This window comes from Labrus bergylta, chromosome 19 (genome assembly GCF_963930695.1).
Source record: "Labrus bergylta chromosome 19, fLabBer1.1, whole genome shotgun sequence".
Taxonomy (NCBI): domain Eukaryota; kingdom Metazoa; phylum Chordata; class Actinopteri; order Labriformes; family Labridae; genus Labrus; species Labrus bergylta.
Genome location: NC_089213.1, coordinates 8393913 through 8414236, shown reverse-complemented (window position 1 = coordinate 8414236; position 20324 = coordinate 8393913). Strand labels below are relative to the sequence as shown.

At 41.5% G+C, this 20324-nt stretch overlaps 2 protein-coding genes across 7 annotated transcripts in view; one reads left to right on the top strand and one right to left on the bottom strand.

Moving 5' to 3' along the window:
* Nucleotides 1-291: 291 nt before the first annotated feature.
* Nucleotides 292-7691, top strand: nr1d2b (nuclear receptor subfamily 1, group D, member 2b). Its single transcript, XM_020638628.3, has 8 exons — nt 292-600; nt 2506-2733; nt 3359-3447; nt 4130-4274; nt 4716-5401; nt 5671-5856; nt 5967-6177; nt 6378-7691. Exons 1-8 carry the CDS (start codon nt 582-584, stop codon nt 6572-6574), a joined length of 1761 nt encoding a protein of 586 aa, XP_020494284.1. The 5' UTR covers nt 292-581; the 3' UTR covers nt 6575-7691.
* A 2823-nt stretch (nt 7692-10514) lies between these two features.
* Nucleotides 10515-20324, bottom strand: part of thrb (thyroid hormone receptor beta) — a 123462-nt gene continuing 113652 nt past the window's right edge. For all 6 annotated transcript variants that reach the window (XM_020638629.3, XM_020638631.3, XM_020638630.3 and 3 more), the window contains one exon: nt 10515-19812. In XM_020638629.3, coding sequence (XP_020494285.1) covers nt 19571-19812 — 242 coding nt within the window. In that variant the 3' untranslated portion in view covers nt 10515-19570. The remainder of the gene's footprint in view (nt 19813-20324) is intronic.

Here is a 20324-nt window from a genome sequence, read left to right as displayed (position 1 = left end):
TCTTTTTTTTTTTTTTTGGCTCCGACAGTTTTTCCACTTTTCTTTTTTGTTTTATTGAAATAAAAGGCACAGGAACAACTTTGTATCGAGGTCTGTCTATAAATCAAACCTTACTTGTGCCACGCACTCGTCTTTTAATTTATTTATTATTATTTTTGGACACAACTGTCTTTGTTCACTTTGATTGGTGAAAAAGTATGTCAGTGGGTTACATTGGCAGCAGTGCAAGAGAGCTGCAGGGGAGGAGGAGCCGACAAACTGGGTCACATGGTTGAGCACCGCTCCTCGAAACAGACACACTGAAAAAACACCCACCAGTCCACCAAACCTCTGGCGGAGCGCTCTCATCGCAGGCGGCACCTTTTTCTTTTTTTCCTCTGATTGTCTCATCTTTGAATGGTGTTTGGTCTTTTTTCAATCTACCTGTAGTTTGGTTGAAACATTGAAAACAGGACGAGTTGTGCCTTTCGGTCTTTTGTTGTCAATCAGCGACTTTGTAGTTGCTGAGCACTAAAACAGAAACACGGATTCAGCACTGAGGTAGCACAGGAGGAGGAAAACCCCCAAAAAACTCGCAGGATATGGAGTCCACAAAGGCTGGTAAGTGTGCTTTCACCTTAACTCAGGTGTTGCTTGTTTCAATGGGCTTAGTTCTGTGTTCAGCAATCAGTTTCAATGAAAAAGCGTTTTGTGAAAGTAGAACAATAAGGGCACTGAGTTTTTTTTTTAAAAGCCTTCTTCATTAGTTAAAGTCTCAAATGTGAAAGATTGAAGCGTGTAGAGGTGTGTTAATTAAACTGGGTTAGGAGGACCAGGGGCTGTTGTTGTTACCCATGTACATTGGCTCGACCAGCACTGCAGTCGCCTCCTCTCACATGGACCGAGTGGCTAGCCATGTGCCCGTGTGTTTACGCTCCCCCGTGCGTCGCCGCTGATTGGTCGAGCTGCGGTCGTGACGTCGCCATTGCATAATTCCTCCCGTCGAGATGGCGTGGGTTCTCGGTGGTGATACACGTGAGGCAGCTCGCGGTGACCCAGTTTTGCCGGGGAAAAAGAACATGCACGGTCCGTGTGGGGGCGGGGTTTTAAAAGCGCCTGAAGTTATGGTGCGTTCAGGACCCGTCGGAGAAGGCAATATTAACTTTTGTCTTTTATGATGTAACATTTGAAGGCGCTTTGCTTGAATAGTGCTTCCAGAAAGACTTAGTGTCCTTTTTCTGAATACAGCGTTAGTCAAGTGACTAAAATAACATTTAAAAAATGCACTGAACTGACACATTTCCATTTAAAATTTATTAATAATATATATTTTTAAGCATGTTACTTTATCAACACACTTGTTGCGTAACCAAATGACACACAGCCAAATTGTTTTGTAGTATGGTAGGGTTTGACATTTCCCATGGAGCGTGAATGCATCACCCTTGACTGTATACAGTTTTGCAGGAGGCCTTGTTCAAATGATTTCATTTTTACATGTCAACACTTTGTGGGGTTATTCCGACAACAGCTTATAAGAAGATTCAAGTTGTGTTTCTCTGTTTATCCGCCTTTTCTCTAAACAATGTTTCAGGTGTCTTCAAAAGCGACACCCTATTTTTCCAGTGTTGCAGATGGTGTTTATTACACACATCCCTGTTGTCTGAGAAATCTTTCAAGTCAATGAATGTGGTTGAAGCTGGACTTCAATAGGGTGACAACTGGTGGCTGAAGGCAACCTTTACATGCATCCTGTGGCATTTCCTGCAGAAAATCCGATACAAGAAATGCCTTTCTGAGATGTAATAAATCAGTTGCATCATTACGAGCTCGGCTAGTTGAAATAAAATCAACCAGTGTTGGAAGTAGTTTGGCACTAGATGTTTGTTCAGGTCCAGTATGTGTGAATGGCTGCAGGGAGGGGCCAGACTGCCTACTACACACACCCAGCATAGCTTGCCATTATGCAATACTTGTTACCTAAGAATTTAGAATGGCAAGAGGAAGAAATCAGGTCAGCCTATGTTGAGGGGGGAAAAAGTGTCTCAGCCGTCTGCTCGATTCCTACTGGCTGAGGCGACTGTATGTCCTGCCTCTTTATGCTAAGCTTGTTGGTTTCTACAGTAAAACTGCCCCGACTTGCTGATGGTTACAGCCACATCATTCATACGAGGAAAGAGACATAGCAGGGAGGAGCAGGCATGCGCACAGATTACAGAGCAGACGAGGAGAAAGAAACGCCATCTACTGAAACTTGAACATTATGTAATAATTATGTAAGATATGAAAGGCCTGGTAGTCTTAAAGGGAAATGTTATGCCAAATGATCATAGCAACAAAAGCAAGGCGGATTAATAAATAAATAAAAATCTTAAAAACTTTTCCTTTATTCTGTCCATCATTGAAGTAAAATACACCTGGTTTAGATTTCACCCAGAAAGATACTTCTGCTCTGTGTTGGGTTTGTTGCTTCAGTCCTTTTCATCATGGCATATTGTCTCTCTCTCTTTGCCCTTGGACCACTAGGAGGCGTAATAGCCTACATCAGCTCGTCCAGCTCGGGCTCTAGCCCGGAGTCGTGTCACAGCGACTCCTCCAATGGCAGCTACCAGTCATCCTCGCCGTCTCACAGCTCCTCGCCCGGCCGCCACCAGCAGGGACAGCTGGCTGACCCTGCACTCCCAACTGGCGGCCCCAATCTTCCAGGGACTCAAAAAAGTGGACGCTCCACCGGCACAAAATGTGGCATCACAAGTAAGATGGTCGCATTGCTTTGTGTTTTGAAATGCTGCCTGTGTTAGTCTTACCCGTCCTTTCTTTTTAGATTTAAATAGGCATTGGTAGTTGTGAAACAATGAATCAAATACTGGGATCCCATGCATTTAATACCCTAACCAGTGTCCTTGTATTAGCCTGGTACTGGTTGTTTTACCCCACTACAACAACAAAAAAATCCCCTAAATCTCACAACACTGCGTTTCCACAAGATGGCGATTTACTAGAGAGGTGAACAGTTAGAACAGAAGAATTATCTATTTGTCGGGTGCTGATGGCCCAGCGGTTAGGTTACAACCCATGTACAGAGGCAATAGTCAAAAGTGGGTGGCCTGGGTTCAAGTCTGACCTGCCACTCCTTCCCTGTACGTCAATCTCAATCTCTTGCCAGATTTCCTGCGCCACTGTCCCATATAAATGAAGGCAAAAGGCCCCCCTCCCCACCCACACACACACACACACACACACACACACACACAAAATATCTTTGAAGCCACTACAATGGTGTGTTGAACTTCATTGTTCAAGTCCTGCAAACCCAAAATGATGGGCTTGTTATTTGTGTTCTGATTTTTTATTTTTTTGTGTGTGTGTACCTTCTCAGAAATCAACGGCCTGGTGCTGCTGTGTAAAGTTTGTGGTGATGTGGCGTCTGGTTTCCACTACGGTGTCCATGCCTGCGAGGGATGCAAGGTAAGGACAGCTCTCTGAAACAACTACCACCCCCTTCCCCCTTTCCTTAGACTCACACAAGCACTTACATACATACCTCTATCAGGCTGCACCTGTATATAAACGTGTACCTCTGGTTAATGAATGAAAACGATAACACTGATGCTATTTTTGAACTGTTACATTATTCCAAATTTGTTATCCAAATTTGTAATTGACCTTGCATAACTTAAATGTTACCAGAATAATTTAGTCACTATAACAAATCTAAAGGTGATGAAGGTCACACGAGGCATGACCAACAAGGGACCTCGAAAATGTCTACTGGTGGCTTGGCCGTCCCCTTTTTGTGGCTGTCTGATGTTGCAAAAGTCCTCTGTTGGTTATATAAATAAGCACACACACTCACACACACACACCACACTGCATCAGAATCAGTTTCACTCCGTGACTTTGGACATAAGTTGAAGTGGGTCACCGCCAGCCGAGCCATCTGTACAACTTCATGCAGAGACTCGCTGAAACTAGTTCATGCTCCCCATGTTAATATTAGCTGCCTCTTACACCTCACATTGCTGCATGGCCTAGTTAGCTGTGGGGTGCACACATCAGGAACACACACTTGTATGAGTAAACCCACATTGCAGTATTAATATGAGGAGCTTTATTTGAATAATTTGTGATTTGTGTTTTTGACACACAGGGCTTCTTTAGGAGGAGCATCCAGCAAAACATCCAGTATAAGAAGTGCCTTAAGAATGAGAGCTGCCCTATCATGAGGATCAACAGGAACCGCTGCCAGCAGTGTCGCTTCAAGAAATGCCTGATGGTCGGGATGTCCAGAGACTGTAAGTATCTGTAGAAGTTGTTTTCAGTCTCTGATTTAGACTTTTATCAGGAAGCCCTCTTTTTACATACAAATAAAAATGTATGAAATGACAGAGCATAATAAATGCAAAGTTGTCCATGGACAATAAGTGCCACAGCATGTCAGTTAAAAGGTCTGCTTTCGTCAGTGTAGATTTGAAGAAGGCTGCTGTTTAAAACAAAAACATGACCTTGACTGGAGGGATTCTTTATGAAAAGTTGTCAGATACTTAGTATAACAATGTAAAAGAAAAAATCACACAGAGTGAGAGTCCGTTGTATTTATCCGCAAAGGCAGTCGGTCATGCAGCATAAAAAACAGTATTCAGTATTTTGTTATTGAAGAATAAATGGAAAACAGCGTATTGCACACTACAAAACTAAGTTTTTTTTAAATTTTTTTTAAAATCTTCTCTTTTAAGCTGTGCGCTTTGGCCGGATCCCTAAACGCGAGAAACAGCGCATGCTGCTGGAGATGCAGAGCGCCATGAACAACATGATGAACAACAACCAGCTCAACAGCAGTCAGACCCTCTCTATTAGCAAAGCACTGACGGCCAACAGCGCTGAACCTACCTCAGGGGACACAGGCACCGGCCACTCCTGTTCTCCATCCAGCCAACCAGACTCCAGCTCTGACCCTGAGCCTACCGTCGCCATGGACACCAGCCCCAGCTCTGCATCCACCAGCTCGTCGGACAGCGGGGAGGAGGAGGTGATCGGCTCAGTGACCAGGGCCCATCAGGAGACCTTTATGTACAACCAGGAGCAGAGTGGCCTGACAGCTGAGGCCGCGACCCCCTCTGGCCCTCTGAACAATGGCACCGCCCAAAACACCGCCAACAGCCAGACAGTGGAGCTGCGGGACTCCTGGAAGAACCACCAAAACAACATGGTCACCGTTTCAGCACCGGAATCCTCAGCTAGCCAGGGCCTCCAGCGCCAGGAGGACAACACCAACCACTGCCCCTTCAGGCTGTCCAGAGCCGCTGCCTCCAGCCACTGCCCAGCCTACACCCACGGCGCCTTCAGAGCTCCACCCGCAGACGGCCCTGCCAACGGAGCCTTCAGTGGGCCTCAGTGGAGAGGAGGCAACAGGATGTACCTGGTATGATACAACACCTTTCAGACACATATCATATAGATAATCTTTCTGGCCACATGGGGGCAGCAAAGCACCGCATCCAACATGCGCTTACCTTTTGGACACAGTGAGGAAAAAGTTCACAATACAAGCTGTTTTAAATTCTTTGTACTTTTTCATAGAGAGGGATAATATTCTATTTTAAAAACATTTTCTGTGGATCATTAACAATACATTTTTTTAATACAGTTTATTATAATATATTGTTTTTTTCTCCTCTGTGGTGTCCTCAGCTTTGTCCAATGAACACATCTGCTCAAGTGAACCCTCACAAGTCCGGCCACGAGGTGTGGGAGGAGTTCTCCCACAGCTTCACCCCTGCTGTCAGGGAGGTGGTGGAGTTTGCCAAGAAGATCCCCGGCTTCAGAGACCTGTCCCAGCCGGACCAGGTCAGCCTGCTGAAGGCTGGCACCTTTGAGGTACACCCTATCTCTCTGTCCTGCGCGGCAGATTTCTCCCAGTTTTCACTGAAAGCTGATGTTGTTCAGAAGAGTTGCACTTAACTGACAGAGCACTGATTGTTCTGCAGGTGTTGGTGGTTCGCTTTGCTTCTCTCTTTGATTTGAAGGACCGCACTGTTACCTTTCTGGGTGGAAAGAAATACAGTGTGGATACTCTGAAGGCCATGGGGGCCGGAGACCTCCTTAACTCCATGTTGGACTTCAGTGAGAAGCTCCTCAACCTGGGCCTCAGCGAGGAGGAGATGAGCCTCTTCACAGCTGTGGTTCTGGTCTCTGCAGGTTGGTTTGAATTTAGCTTTTCATCCTTTTTTTTTTTTTTTATATTGTATGATTCATTCACAACACAATACTTTGAAGCAAATGCACCGGATCAAATGATGTCCTCTGAAAGTTCTTGTTTTTGCACCTTAAATGCTCAGATTGTTACATGTGTGACATCATGGCGCCGTGATGCTTACATTTACTCTCTGTTCTTCCAGATCGTTCTGGCATCGAGAACGTGAACTCTGTGGAGGCCCTGCAGGAGACGCTGATCCGCGCCCTGCGCAGCCTCATCACCAAGAACCACCCCAACGAGTCGGCCATCTTCACCAAGCTGCTGCTAAAGCTGCCTGACCTGCGCTCGCTCAACAACATGCACTCGGAGCAGCTGCTCGCCTTCAAGGTCCATTCCTGAAGTCTCCTGTACTACTTGACCTGACACAAACTGTAATGGCCCTGGAGGGCCACACCCTCCCATCCCAACCAAACCTGCACCTCTCCACTTCTCCCATGATGCTTTGAAAGCTGGAAACCTGACATTAAAAGTGGGAGGAAGACCATAAAATGTTCTTGTACTGTACTGTAGGGCGTAACAGCCTGTGTGATGGTAATGCGTACATACAGACACACTGATTGATGTATATGTTTCTTGTGTTTGTGTGTAGCATACTGTTTGTTTGCAAGTATACAAATGTTAGAAGCACTTTTCTGTATAGTGTAGGCTGGTATTTTTGCATTCATAGTGCAATATGTGACTGCTTCTATGATTTGAACTGTTTAGCTTAGAGGTGAGTGTGCTCTTCTGGCACACATTAATATGAATAGGTGCTGATGTCAAAAGGCGGCAGGAGAAGTTGAAATCTTAAAAAGACCCCTGGACTCGAAATGACTGATTATGTAGAATTGTCTATAGAATAAAAAATATTAAAATTGAAAGCAGACGACAATGAGTGTGGAAGTAAAGCTGCTGAGCTTGCCAGTTAAGCCATCAGACTCTTTAATTTGAACAACTTAGGGACGCAAAATAATTATGGACGTCATAAAGTTACACTTCCCTGATGTTTCTTGTAGAAAAAAAAAAAAAAAGGTGAACATCTCAGTCACCAGCAGCAGCTCGCCCATCTGCTTGAAAAATCGTTTCTTTTCCACAAACTGTACAGGCTTTAGTTGAGCGTAGATTAACTGAATAGGTAGGAGTGTTAAGAATATGATTGTAATATCACTGAAGTGATTGTAATTTAAAGATGTGGCGTCCGCTGACTAGCTGGTGTTGAGATCTTTTTTTTTTTCTTATTTTGCCACCATCTTTTTTTTGGTTTGTTCTTTGTTGGTGAATTCAGAAAGTCTGGTCTTTTGAATATCCAGAGCTTCTGTCATTGTGTTAACGCTGTTGACAAATGGTTCTGTTCTTCTCTGTGAAAGGATTGCAGTATGCATAGATTTCTATATATATATATATAGAGTATACATACTATCATACATACATAATTGTATAGATGAATATATCTATATAAATAAATTTTATAAATGCAGTTTCATGGTGTGAGTTGGTTATTGACTTTCTGGTTTTCATAGTGAAGCCAAATTAAGTTTACCCTCTGTGGTTGTATGAACAGGATGTAAATATTATAAGATGAAGCCTGAGTGATGTAACTCATCTGTTCCTGCAGGGGGCGTGGGAGTCCCATCGATGGGCGGTGCCTTGCTGGATATGATAGGCTGAGAGCCGGAGGCGGGTTTACCTGTCACTCAGGTGAGCTACGCGCCTTAATAAGAATGGCGCTTATTTTTCATAAAATCAAAACAGAGAAGGAAAAAAAACCTCCGCACATCCACTTTACAAGACAGGTGTGTAGGAGAGCAAGGTGTCCATCAAAAACTTGAAGATAAACTCCCGCACACTGTCTAAATTGCGAACATACATTTATTGGGAGCGTTTCGGTGTTAGACCTTCATCAGGCAAAAAGTGGCCTTTTTTTTTCAGCCTGATGAAGGTCTAATACCGAAACGTTAAAACAGTAAAACTACAGATGGTTTTACTGTATAGGACAATATAGGAATGAAATCATGAATAAATTCAGAATAATAACCCAGTATTAATCTACATTTTATTTTATTTCCATTTTTCCTCTGCCTGGATCCAGAGAAGTGACAAAATAAAACATGTTATTTGTCTTTCCATTTATAAGGAAACTTTGAAAACTATTCAAGAGACGTAAATATGAATCTATGTTTTAAGGAAATGTGGGGAAGTGCTGAATTTATTTTGGTGTTTAATGGAGGCAATAGCGCCACCACATGGCTGTTTACTCACACTTTAAACCACATTGTATGTACAGACTGTATTATTATTATATCAACACGTTATTATTGTTTTCCACGTCTGGTTAGTTTATAAAATAGAAGAAAAAAAACAGTAGCTCTTGTATTTCTGTTTCTTTGTTGAAAAAGAGCTGTGTCATAACCATAGACTGTAAATATTATAACAGCATAAGAGCATTTATAAATATTGAAAATTAATATTTGACAGGTTCAGTTACAAAGAAAAACTTTGACGTCCCGAAACTTAAATAGAAATTGATTGAAACTTCAGGTATTGAAACTTCAGGTATAATAACAAGATTCATGAAGAAGTACGTTTGTATGTGAACGTCTTAGAAATCAGAGCTCAGCATTTTGACTGTTGTAGTTTGTCAATCTCACCAGCAGGTGGCGGTCAGGCAGCTCTTCCTCTCTGTCCACTCACTGACTCTCCCTGCAGCTGCCTTGTGTTCACTCCGAAAAACCAAATCAGAAGTGATTTTAGATCTTTAAAGACGAAGCAGGCACAGATTAAGAAAGGCTTTACATTATGTTTAATTATTATATTGATTTATTGTAGCCTCTTTATGGCCTCTAACTCAAAATGTAATTTGATTCTTTTTGACTTTCAGGCTACATAGAATTTTAAAACTGTTCAAAGATGCAGAACTCCATCCTAGTGTTTGTCGGCTCTTTTTGACAGAACCAAATGCTTTATGGGAACATTTTGAAAAGCATGGAGGCCAAAAAAGGCTTTGATATTCAAATAAACAAATACAAATAATGACATCAACCTAATATTAAAGAAAACTAATTTGTATGGAATTGAGCAAAAATCTTGACTTGATTCAACGCCGTAAAAATAGAGCTATTGCCCTGTGGTTGTATTTGATGGCCATGTTAAAATCCCAGATGGAATATAGTTCCCTCTATTCCCTCGCATTCATGAAATGGGGTGATGGAGATTAGGTCACAGCGACCCTGACCACTAGAATCATGACGTTTCATCCGGGGGTTTCAGGTGGATGTGCGCTATGTTGAAGAAATCACCTCCAGGTGTTCCTAAAAGAATGTAAATACCTTTTTAAGGTTAAGTGGTGAGTGACAGACCTGCTTCGTCATTTTATTCTAAATAGACATTTAAGTGAAATTGTGTAATAATAAGTTTAGGGATCCTTGAGTTATGGCCATGACTGTTATATGGAGATGTATCAGTGTATGTGATCTTTGACTCCCAATTTTAATCAGTTCAGTCAGACAAATCACGTTTGTATCATTGAAAATATGTATTGCAGTAGAACATAGATTGTCGTTTTTCCTCTCTTTTTTCTTACCTTTCCACCTTAACCTCTCCTACACAAGTGTGCCTGTAACCGCTTCAGAGACAACTCCACTACCAAACGGAGGTAAGCTGGTCCACTGTTGTTTTGTCTGCTATTTGTCCCGACTACTGCGCACCTTGTATTACTCAACATCCCCCGACACACAGTGAGCGCGCCAGCTTCCATTCATAGTTTTCAAACATAGTTCGTGTTTGGCTCCGACCTACTCGCTCCTCACAGTTTTTAATTTACATGCAGAGATTTGAGAAAAATAATGGGATGATATCTTAAACCCTGCAGTTGGAGTCTACAGGTGGATGCTCGGGTGGTGGTGGAGTGAGCAAGAGCGTGCTACTGGTGCAGGTCAGAGCTGGCGATGAAAGAGCAGAGGGAGAGAGCGGAAATCTTGCAGCTTAAATAGACAGCTAATTGGAAGGAGGCGTTGTCAGGAGATTGTAGATAATGCCGCATGTCAAGTGTAAAATAAGTGCAGCTTGAGTTGACTGGCTGAATTAGCTCGCAGGCATCACCTCATTTTAACCTGAAGTCCAAGTGGACATTTGCGCTAGATCCAAAGAAGTTGCCTGCTGAGATACTTTGTTCACCAGAATAGGACAGAAAGCCGCTGTTGATGTCACAGAAGAAGAAATAAATACATCAGTGTCAATCGCAAACAGGTAAGAAAATGTACAGATGATTTAACTGCCCCAAAAATAAAACTCCAGAGCCAAATTCTCTCAAAACCATCTTTATTCTCAAGAGCCAATTCACATTAGCTGCAATCATCATCGTCAATCGTGAGCATCAAAATCATTTCCTCTTGAGTTTCCCTCCTCACTCATGTCATAAGCACCGTCCACACCTGGACAATGATTACTGGACAAGCGTTCCAGTAAAGAGCCGAGTGCAAGACGGCAGATTTGGAAAACAGAAATGTTGTCATCTTCTGTTTTCCTGCTGCCACAGATTTACTCCTCCTAAACACCTAAGCACACTTAATCTCCCTTTCTCTCCATGACGGTTTTCCAGTAAGTGTTGAACAGATGAGTTGAACAAGAAGACACTCAAACACACAGGGAGAGAAATCGGTGTCCATGGTGAACGACTTCTTCTGATACTGGTTACACTTTGACCGAGAAGTTGTCATGAAATGTGTTCCTGTGTAGCTGTGCTGCTTTGTACAGACAGTGAGCTCCAGCTACAGTAACCATTGATTTATTTTTTTTATTCATTGTTAAAATTATACATTATTTAAGTGTTTTTTTTCACAACTTCTTGCTCTTAATTCTTTTGCGAAGATGTGGAAATGGATTTGAGAGCAAGATTGGTATTTTTTTTTCCAACGCTATGCAAAACAATATGTTCATATTTATGCTCATAACATCCGTAAAAAAAATCTGCAGTCTGAAAATATACATCCTTTTTCCTTTATACGTTAAAATAGCTTTTCTATGGTGCAACTCTTGTTATTGGTTTTGTAACTGAGTAACCTTAAGAGTAACAACCCGCGAGAGAGAAAACAGTGAACTGGCACCTCTTCAGGAAAAACATCCTGAACCAGCAGTCAGCATTGACTATGTTTACATGCAACGACAGATCTGTGCATATGAAAATTCAAGTAATTATGGTGTGTGACGCAAAAGTTTGACACATTACGACTGTTAACTCCACTTTACACAAACCCTACAACACCACAAACATTTGTTTCATCAAATACAAAAAGGGTTTGTTGAAAATAACTTTCAGATTTTGTTCTTATTTTGGGGATTATGCCTCACTCATTATTCATTTTATCTAACTATCGCAATATCTTTATCTTATCGCAATAGTTCAGGTGAGAGCCCCAAGTCTATAATATAGAGAATTGTGTACATGGACACATTACTCCCTTTTCTTCGTCTCAATCAGTTCAAATTTCAGACCACTGCTTTCTAATTGGAACTATATTTTGTGCCTGTTAATATGTCAGCCTTATCTTCTTGGTTGCCTTTAGCTCTTTCTGCAGAAATGCACTTGTCTGCACGTGTTCTATTTTAAACCAGATGTTAAAATTGCTGAGTCAACATTGGCCAAACCGCGGTCTTTTCCTGAACATCTCAGAGTCGTCAGAGTTTGCGCCTTGATATCAGTAAAGATGGTCAAAATTTGGGTAAATATAGTCACCAAAAACACTTTGAATGGTGGAAATAAAATAATGGTTTAGGTAAAGTCACATTACAAATGTAAGATGACCTCTTTCAGCAAAAAAATACTTGACTTTGGGGCACAGATGGCATAGCAGTCAAGTCGCTATACAGAAGCTATCGTCCTCCAAGTGGACGGCCCAGGTTCAAATCTGAGCTGCGACTCCATTCCTGCATGCCATCCTCAACCCCTTTTCCAAATGTCTTGCTCTATGCACTGTCCTATACAACTAAAGGCATTAAAAAAAAAAGGCCAGGAATAAAATCTTGACTTTTAATTTATGGTCTTTACCATCAATCCCCTGGGTACATTTACTGTCACTGTTTGACTTACCCATCATCTTTGGCACTCACCCCTACGGCCTTTCTGGATGTACATTTAATGCCAGCAGAATGTCTGAAGGTTTTCATGTGTAGGCACAAAATACACAACCAATTCTAAAACACTAGTTTGAAATCCAAGCTGACTTAAACACAGAAAGGGGGCATTATTATCATATCACAATTTGTCTCTTTCTACACCTGAAGGATTCTTCTTTCAGTAATTAACTCACAGGGAGTCGTCAGAATTTTTTTGTTATAACTTTTTGGGGTTTGGGTCCTGCCTTGACATTTTCCATCAGCTCCCTCGTCATTTGGCAGTTTTCAGCCAAAAACCAAAACTTCGGGTAAATCAACTATTTTCCCTCCAGAACATAGGCCTATCGGTGTCAGTCAGACAAAGTTAGCGGCTAGCTGCTTAGCATAATGAAGAACATACTGCAGAGAAGCAGGTAAAATGCTATTTGCTATTGTTTAAAGCCAAACTGAAGATTGTAGGAGAGTAAATAATAAACGTACATTCAGCAGGTCACCAGAAACAAAGCGCTGTGATAATACTAGCTCCAAGTCCGCGGGTGTGTACAAAGGTTTAGCTTTACTAGCATGTTAGCTAAGTCAAACTGTGAAGGCCGTAACTTGTCAGTGTTATTTTAAAATGTTTTGAAATACTGCTACTAAATGCCCCAACTATAACTGATTTATGACACTTTTTTGACACTTTATAAATGGTTAGGTAAAGTTTTGGTTGTGCACGTCCTAGTTGAGCAATTTCTTAAAAAAACAAACCACATTTAACTTATCTTAAGTGGGAGCATGACAGCTGCACTAGATGCTGTAAGTTCTTTATCATGCTTGAAGAGACTAGCAAGGCCTTGAACTTTATATGAAATGCTTTCAATGCAACGCCAAAACATCTAAAGAATTGTGGCTGTAGGAGATGTGACTCATACTGTTTTTTGAAACCCTGGGCTGGCTGCACAAGCAGATTCTGAATACGACTTAGACTTATCTAAAAGCCACAAAGGTGTCAGAGCTCTTAAGTCCAGAAAAACCATCTCATCACAACAACCTTTGACATAGGTTTTTTTAATCTTATCTTTTTCATTTTAAACTGCCTGATGATAAACAGAAAGTCTGAGTTGTTCCACTGAGAAATCCTCGCTGCAAGTTTATTGGAGTAGATGGATGAAAATATTCCACAAACCATGATGTGATGAAAAAGGAGTGGAGTAAAAAACAAAAATAAATCGTGTTAGTTGAACTAGTGGTGGGTTGGTGGTAAACCACTAATGATAACGCAGAGTTAATGCGGCCAACAGGGATACATGTTTGAGTTGTTCCCATGAAAAGCTTGGATTGCCCTATAATAGCTTGAACATACTGAAGCTAACGATTAGCTTTCCCCTACTTCTGGTTTTCCACTTGCTGTTGTGATCCAATATTTGATTCACACCACCAATCATGGGGATAAAAGTAAGTCCTTGGCGCAGATCGTATGGAATTGAAAAAGTTCTCTTACTTCTCTCATCATCCTTGTTTACATGTAAAGTTAGCATTGCTCTAGTTAAGAAATAAAAATACTTATAGAAGATAAATGTTTAGGTTTTCAATCAAGATTTGCTGGACATTTAAGTAGACATTTGGGACATTCAGTATGCCCCAAATACAAAAACACTTTAAACTGTCCACATTGAGACCGCTAAGACAACTCCAAGTTTAGGAAGTTGATCTTTCTTTGTAATATTTTAATTATCCTTTACCATTTGTATTGTTTTAATGGTGTTAATGTGGTATATTGTAAATTATTACCTTTTCCTCTTCCTAAGATAAACTTTCTCCTCTTATGTGCCCTCTTAGATGATTTTATTTAAATGTGTACCAGCTCTATCGTTGTCTGTACCTCGGCACCATAAGATGTTTTCGGACCAAACAGTTCTGGTGACTTTTTGAAGAGGAACTATCCACTGGGGAGTTCCCTGAGAACTACACACCATGGGGACTTTTTTTCCCCTCGTTCTCGACACCATGGTACCAACTCTGAAGCGAGGGCTAAAAAGGTTCCTCTAAACTGGGTTATAGGAGCTAAACTAGTTCATAGTCCCTGCGGTGCAGAATCAATAAAAAAGGGGGAAGGGTTCTAAAAGTTCCCAGAACTATATAAAAAAAGTTCCTGCTGCCTGAAAACGCCTGGTGTAAATGAGGGTTCTCTTTCAATGTGTTTTCTGAGGATTTAAGTTGAAATAAATGAATGAATGAAACCTAAGAGGATGGAGAACCTTTGACTTATGTGTACAAGTTTGGAGATAGATTTGACTCCCCTTGAGCTGCTCTAATTCTGTTTTTTAACACCTTAACCAACTTCGTCCCAAAAAAAAAAAAAACATTCATGCAGTTTTTAAATGACTCCATTTTTATTTGTGCATCTCAACTCTCACTTTGTAATTTTTCTCTCTGCAGGACGCCAGAAATATTTACAGGAACTCTGGAACTTGACTTGCATATCGACCTTAGGACAGTTGTTACTATGTTGGTTCCCTGGGCCACAGTGTGCGCCCTGCTCCTGAGGTAGTATATGTAGTAATGGTCTGAAATATTTTGGTTACAAACCTCCAGACAGATTTCAAGCAGACTGCAAGCAAGCGATAGTTCTCGCTATAGAATAACCGACCTTAGCATAGCGTTAGCATTTCTATTTAATATTGCAGACATTTAAACGATGTTACGCAGCCAAATTCCTGAGACTAGTCTAAAAGTCCATAAAGTTTTTAAAAAGAGGTAAGAGTGAGATTGTTGTTGTGAGATATTTATGGTTCAGAAGCCTATAACAGTCATGCAGTTACAAAAGACAACCATGTGAAGCCGCTGTCCTCTCATTACCCTCTTAAAGGTCAGTCATGCCTGTGAAATTTGCTGGTCTGATCGTCACGGTTTCTACGGATGCAGTGGGAAACGCAAATGCGCCAAGGGGACTTTTTAAGGTCCTTAGTAAGTTCCTGAGTTTAGTTCCTGATACGTTTTGGTTCGAAGTGGCCTTAAGATAAGTCTAAGAGGAAATCCAAGACTTTATAAATCAGTCAAATACTCGCATGTTTGTGCAGCCAACACCTGGTGGGGATAATGAGGTCACATATTTTTATTTTACCAATTTGTTACTGCCATATTTTTTGGGGACATTTATGTTTCATACAGAAATGCAGACAGGTACTAGATAATGGGGCATCATTTTAATTTGTGCAGTTTTCTACCAGGACTACTCTGTCATCTGGATTTATAATGGAACCAGGCAGGGTATCTGCAAACAAATGAACACTATGGCCTCGACAGGACAACAGGAGTACATGTAAACATAGCCAATGTTACTTTTCCAAATGGCTCTGGCTCAGCACAGTCCAGCCCTATACGTGTCCGCCGGCCCTGTCTTGAGCCTGGGTGCCATCCGCCCCCATCCCCCTTTATCCATCTCTCTCCCTCTGATTGTCTGTGCATTTATTTTGAGTCTGTACAGTTTTGCGAGGTGTGTGTGTGAGGTCCGGGTCATTCAAACACTGCAGCAAGTATATTGCTTTGATAAAAAGGCATCACTTCACAGAAAAAAAAAAAAAAAGAGAAAGAAATAAAACACAAGCAGTTTTTTTTTTTTCCGAGGAGTAGTGTGAAGCTTGAAAAAGCGAGATATACAAAGCAAATGTCTGTCACATTGCAAACGACAATACCATAGAGAGGCTTTCAGAACAACAACAAAAAAAGAGAGAACATACCGGCTAAAATAAAAGAAAGGAGAGAGCGCTACGTTTTCACAATCTCACCAGCTTCCTCAGTGTACCTCGCTGATGATAAATCATACTGTTTTTTTCTTTTTTTTTTGGACTGGCCAACACTTGGCCTCCAAATCCCACCAGTTGGTCACAGTGGTGGGGTCTGACCCATATCTGATCCAGTACACATGCATACCTCTGCATGTGTACAGTATGTGTACAGGTATGCACTGTGTATGTGCATGTTTGTGTGTTAGTGTATATGCATGCCATCATAAGAGGGTGGTGGGCTGTTACACAACAGATCATGTTCTTCTCCTGCGTGTAACTTTACATTACAGTTCAATCTGCCGTTTTCCAAAACCCACCGTAGCACCATGACGTCACTGTTTCAACATCCAGACTCATGTTTTTTTTTTCAGGGAGATGATAACAAACAGGGGAAAAAAAGAAGGTTAAAATCATCATGTGTTGGACGAGTGAGGGAGGCCACATGTCCAAGATGACATTTAGAACTGATGTAGGAGCTGCCAACACGGACAAGAGCACGAGACAGAGGGATGACTCTGTCGAGAGCTGCATGCACTAACTAGCGTAAATCAGTCAAGTGTTGGTATCGCTATGACCGCCCGGCAGGGATACGATAAGGAGGGCATCATTCACTTGGTTTTGGCACAGCACGTGGCATTGTTTCACAACACACGAGTACTACATGATTGTCTTGTCCTGACATCAGTGTCATTATGTGCTTTTAGTTAGTCCTGTCCGCTCTCTGGGAATGATGAACAAGCTCACTGTGATGCTACTGCTGCGTTCCTTTGAATGTCAGAAATCCTAAATCCTCAGCAAATAAAAATTTAACAACTCTCCCCCCCAGCAGTCCAATTTTAAAGAAAAGACCACAAGAACTTTTATAAGACAGAACATTAGGACCATGGAAGGAGTCAAATTTGCAACACCTGACTTACATTATAAGGGTCGTTAGATGTTTCTACACACAATATATCTCAATATTATGTTTTGTAATACTGTACTGATTCTCACTAACACTATTCATATTTAATATGAAACACATGTAAATAGACTTCCTTGTTTAAATTAACCAACAGAGTAGTGATATGGTGTTGGATGTTCCTGTGATATCAGTGAACTTAACTTTCATGCGTATTGTTTGTTCTTTCAGAGAAATATATCTGTACCATTGGACTGGTATATGACAATATATCACCTTTTTTAAACCTGACGATGAATCACAATAGACTGAATCATAACCCAAACCACAAGCTTTACAATAATATTGGATTGATCTGCAGATGTTTTTCTTAATTTCTTTTTAATGTTTGTCTGTAAAAGGGACACTTAAAGATAAGGATGTCGTCAAATAACCTACCAACCCTTCAAATAAGAAATACAGGCTATGTAATTACCCGTAAGACAAGGAAAGCAGAACAAATCAAGAGGATTATATTTTTGCTTGTAAAATGCCAATCACTTTTTAGCCAATCAACTATATATAATTTGTTGCGTATGCAGTTTTGCCCTTTATTTCAGAGTCTGGGTAGAAACTCTCTGTTAAAAAATATGCTTAATGTCACACATGTGACAAGCATCAACACTTCATTAAATATGATATTTGCCTTTTTGTCTCAAATTTGAGTTCATCTCCACGAGGAAGCCCTTTGGAAACAAACCATTAGCTTGAAATTTCACGTTCTTCTCTCGATTTCTTCCTGCCTTTGTGATATGTCACAGTGAGGTTATGAATTTAGCTTATTAGTGTGACAAATTATTTAAACTTAAAAAAAACTACGCTATGAAAACGTAATATACTTCTGAATTAGTAGATGTTTTTTTCTTCAAGACAGAGAAAAGTTCTGACAGCGGGGTCAGAAAAACTTTCTTCACATTCATTTGGTAGATGCTCTCGTCAAGAACAACAAGTATTTTACCGTATGGACTAAGAAATATAAGTTTAAAGGAAGAATGTGCAACATTTTGCACATAAATAAAGCAGAAATGAAGTAAATCCTGTGTAAATGTCTTTCTGAGTCATGACCGTCTACAATGAGGGAGAAGTGAGAGTCCCGCTGGCTGTACAGTTGTCAAGGACTAGAGAAAAGAAGAAGAACATGCTCACTGCTTGTTTGGATGTCATCTAATTGTTTTTAGATCACGGTCATTCTGTAGCAATTTATGTGCAATATGAAGCCAAGAGTTAACCAAAGTGTGCTAACATTAGCATGCTAACACAACAATGCAGAACACAGGTGATTGCAGCTCGAGCGAAGGACAATTTTGTCCGCCGCTTTAGCTTAACGGTGCTTAATTATGGTGCGTACTAATTGATGGCTCCATTGTGTAAGCGCGAGTGGACGGGGGTTGGAGGTGTGCCGCTGGAGGAGAGCGGAGGCTTCAGAATAGCGGAGGTGTGGCCAAACAGCAGTTTGTTTTAGTTTCATGCTGGTGCTCAAGGGCGACATCTACTGGATCAAAAAGTGGTACACTCTTCCTTTAACTAAGTATTATCCCAATTAAATTGATTCATTTGAAGGGTTGTTTTTCTTCTGCCATGGCCCCAATGTGCTGTCAAAGTGCACCAGCGAATACTGTCGAATTTCATTCTAACAGAACTTTAAGCAACAACAAAGAGAAGAACCGGACAGAATTATGGTCACTGATGAATGTTTTGTTTTCAGATTACAATTGAGTTAATCATCATTATCGTGTAGTGTCATCATTTCTTTGTTACTTTGTAGATGTGACGTCCAGTAACAAGACCTCAGAGAAGTTCATGTTTGACGACTCAGAGTTGCGCTTTGCGTTGCTGTCGTGTTGCTAAAATTAAGATTTTAGTCCGGAACGCAGCCTTACAACTTGTTTTGTGTGGTAACCCAGAGACTCACACAGGCTCAGCAAGCTATGAGTGATGCTGCTAATGTAAATATGGTGAGAAACCGAGCGGTTCAGACGCACCGGATGGATGGTAGTTAATATCAACCAACAAATGGAGCAGATATAGTCGAGCAGGTGGGAGGAGAATGCTAACGGAATAGCTAACAATGTCTTTGTTTTGTGCATCAAGTGAGCAGCCAGTTTGAGTCTTTCAACATATTGGAAGGAAAATAGAACATCTGCATGGTTTCTACTGAATGAACACGTGTCGATAAAACCACCATTATGCCAACTGTACAATCATCGACACACACAAAAAAAAACCTAGAGTAAAATCCGAGGTGAGAGGTTATATCCACAACAATATCAACAACAAAACAAACAAAAAGAACAAAATGCTATTCACATGTACCCGCACTGTAAGGAATGGTTCCATACAAAACTAGACCAGAGAGCTACTCCTAAACTATGGAATGAAGTGACACTCAGTAGTGCTAATAGAAAGTTCATTTGTGACGGGCCTTCTGCTGGTTCCGACCCTGAGACCACCAGGGCTCCAGGGGCGCTGACGCATGTGCACACAACACATTCACACACATACATGCACGCAAACACACATACGCTTAAAATCCATTGGTCAGTCCTCGAAGACCTCCAGGAAGAGAGGAGGGAATAGCTCGGTGGGACACTCCACTTTCATATGGAGGAATCGGCTGGCGTGGCAGGCGCCGATCATCCGCAGGTCCGTCACCTTCATTAGCAGCTTGGGCCAGAAATGCGCCACTTTGTGTTTGCGGTAGTTGATGTAATGTTCAAAGGCGAGCAGGAACTCCTCTTGGCAGCGCTCGATTCGCTCCACGCTACTCAGGCCCGGCCGATCTAAAGGCAGAAAGATATATCGAGAGCGTTATTATTGATTGTCTTCTAAGAAGAGTCATCGCTGTTTATGTTCTGATGTGTCGAAGCCTAGGAGGCCTTGTCCGGGCAACAGAAGCCAGGCTCTAGAGTAGAAGGAGCTCTCCCAACCTTCAGCGAGCTGATCTGGCACTTCTACCACCCTGATGCATCAACCACAACCATCGGACTGTGTCGCCCCACAACCACCACCGTCCTCATTCATGGACGACCTGCTCCGACCTCCACTTCAGCGGCAAGGAAGTGTGGACAACAGGAACGTGAAAAAAGCGTCTCAAGATAACACTTTTTATGAATCGGCGCTATACAAATAATGATTGATTGATCTACAAAGACGCTATGCTAATCCATCATGAGCACTATTAGCAACATTTAGCAAAGTTACAGTGGAGAGGAAAAACGTCCTTTTAAGAGGCAGAAACCTCGAGCAGGACCAGACTGATGATAAAACTGTGCTGTGAGGAGTTTAATGAGCA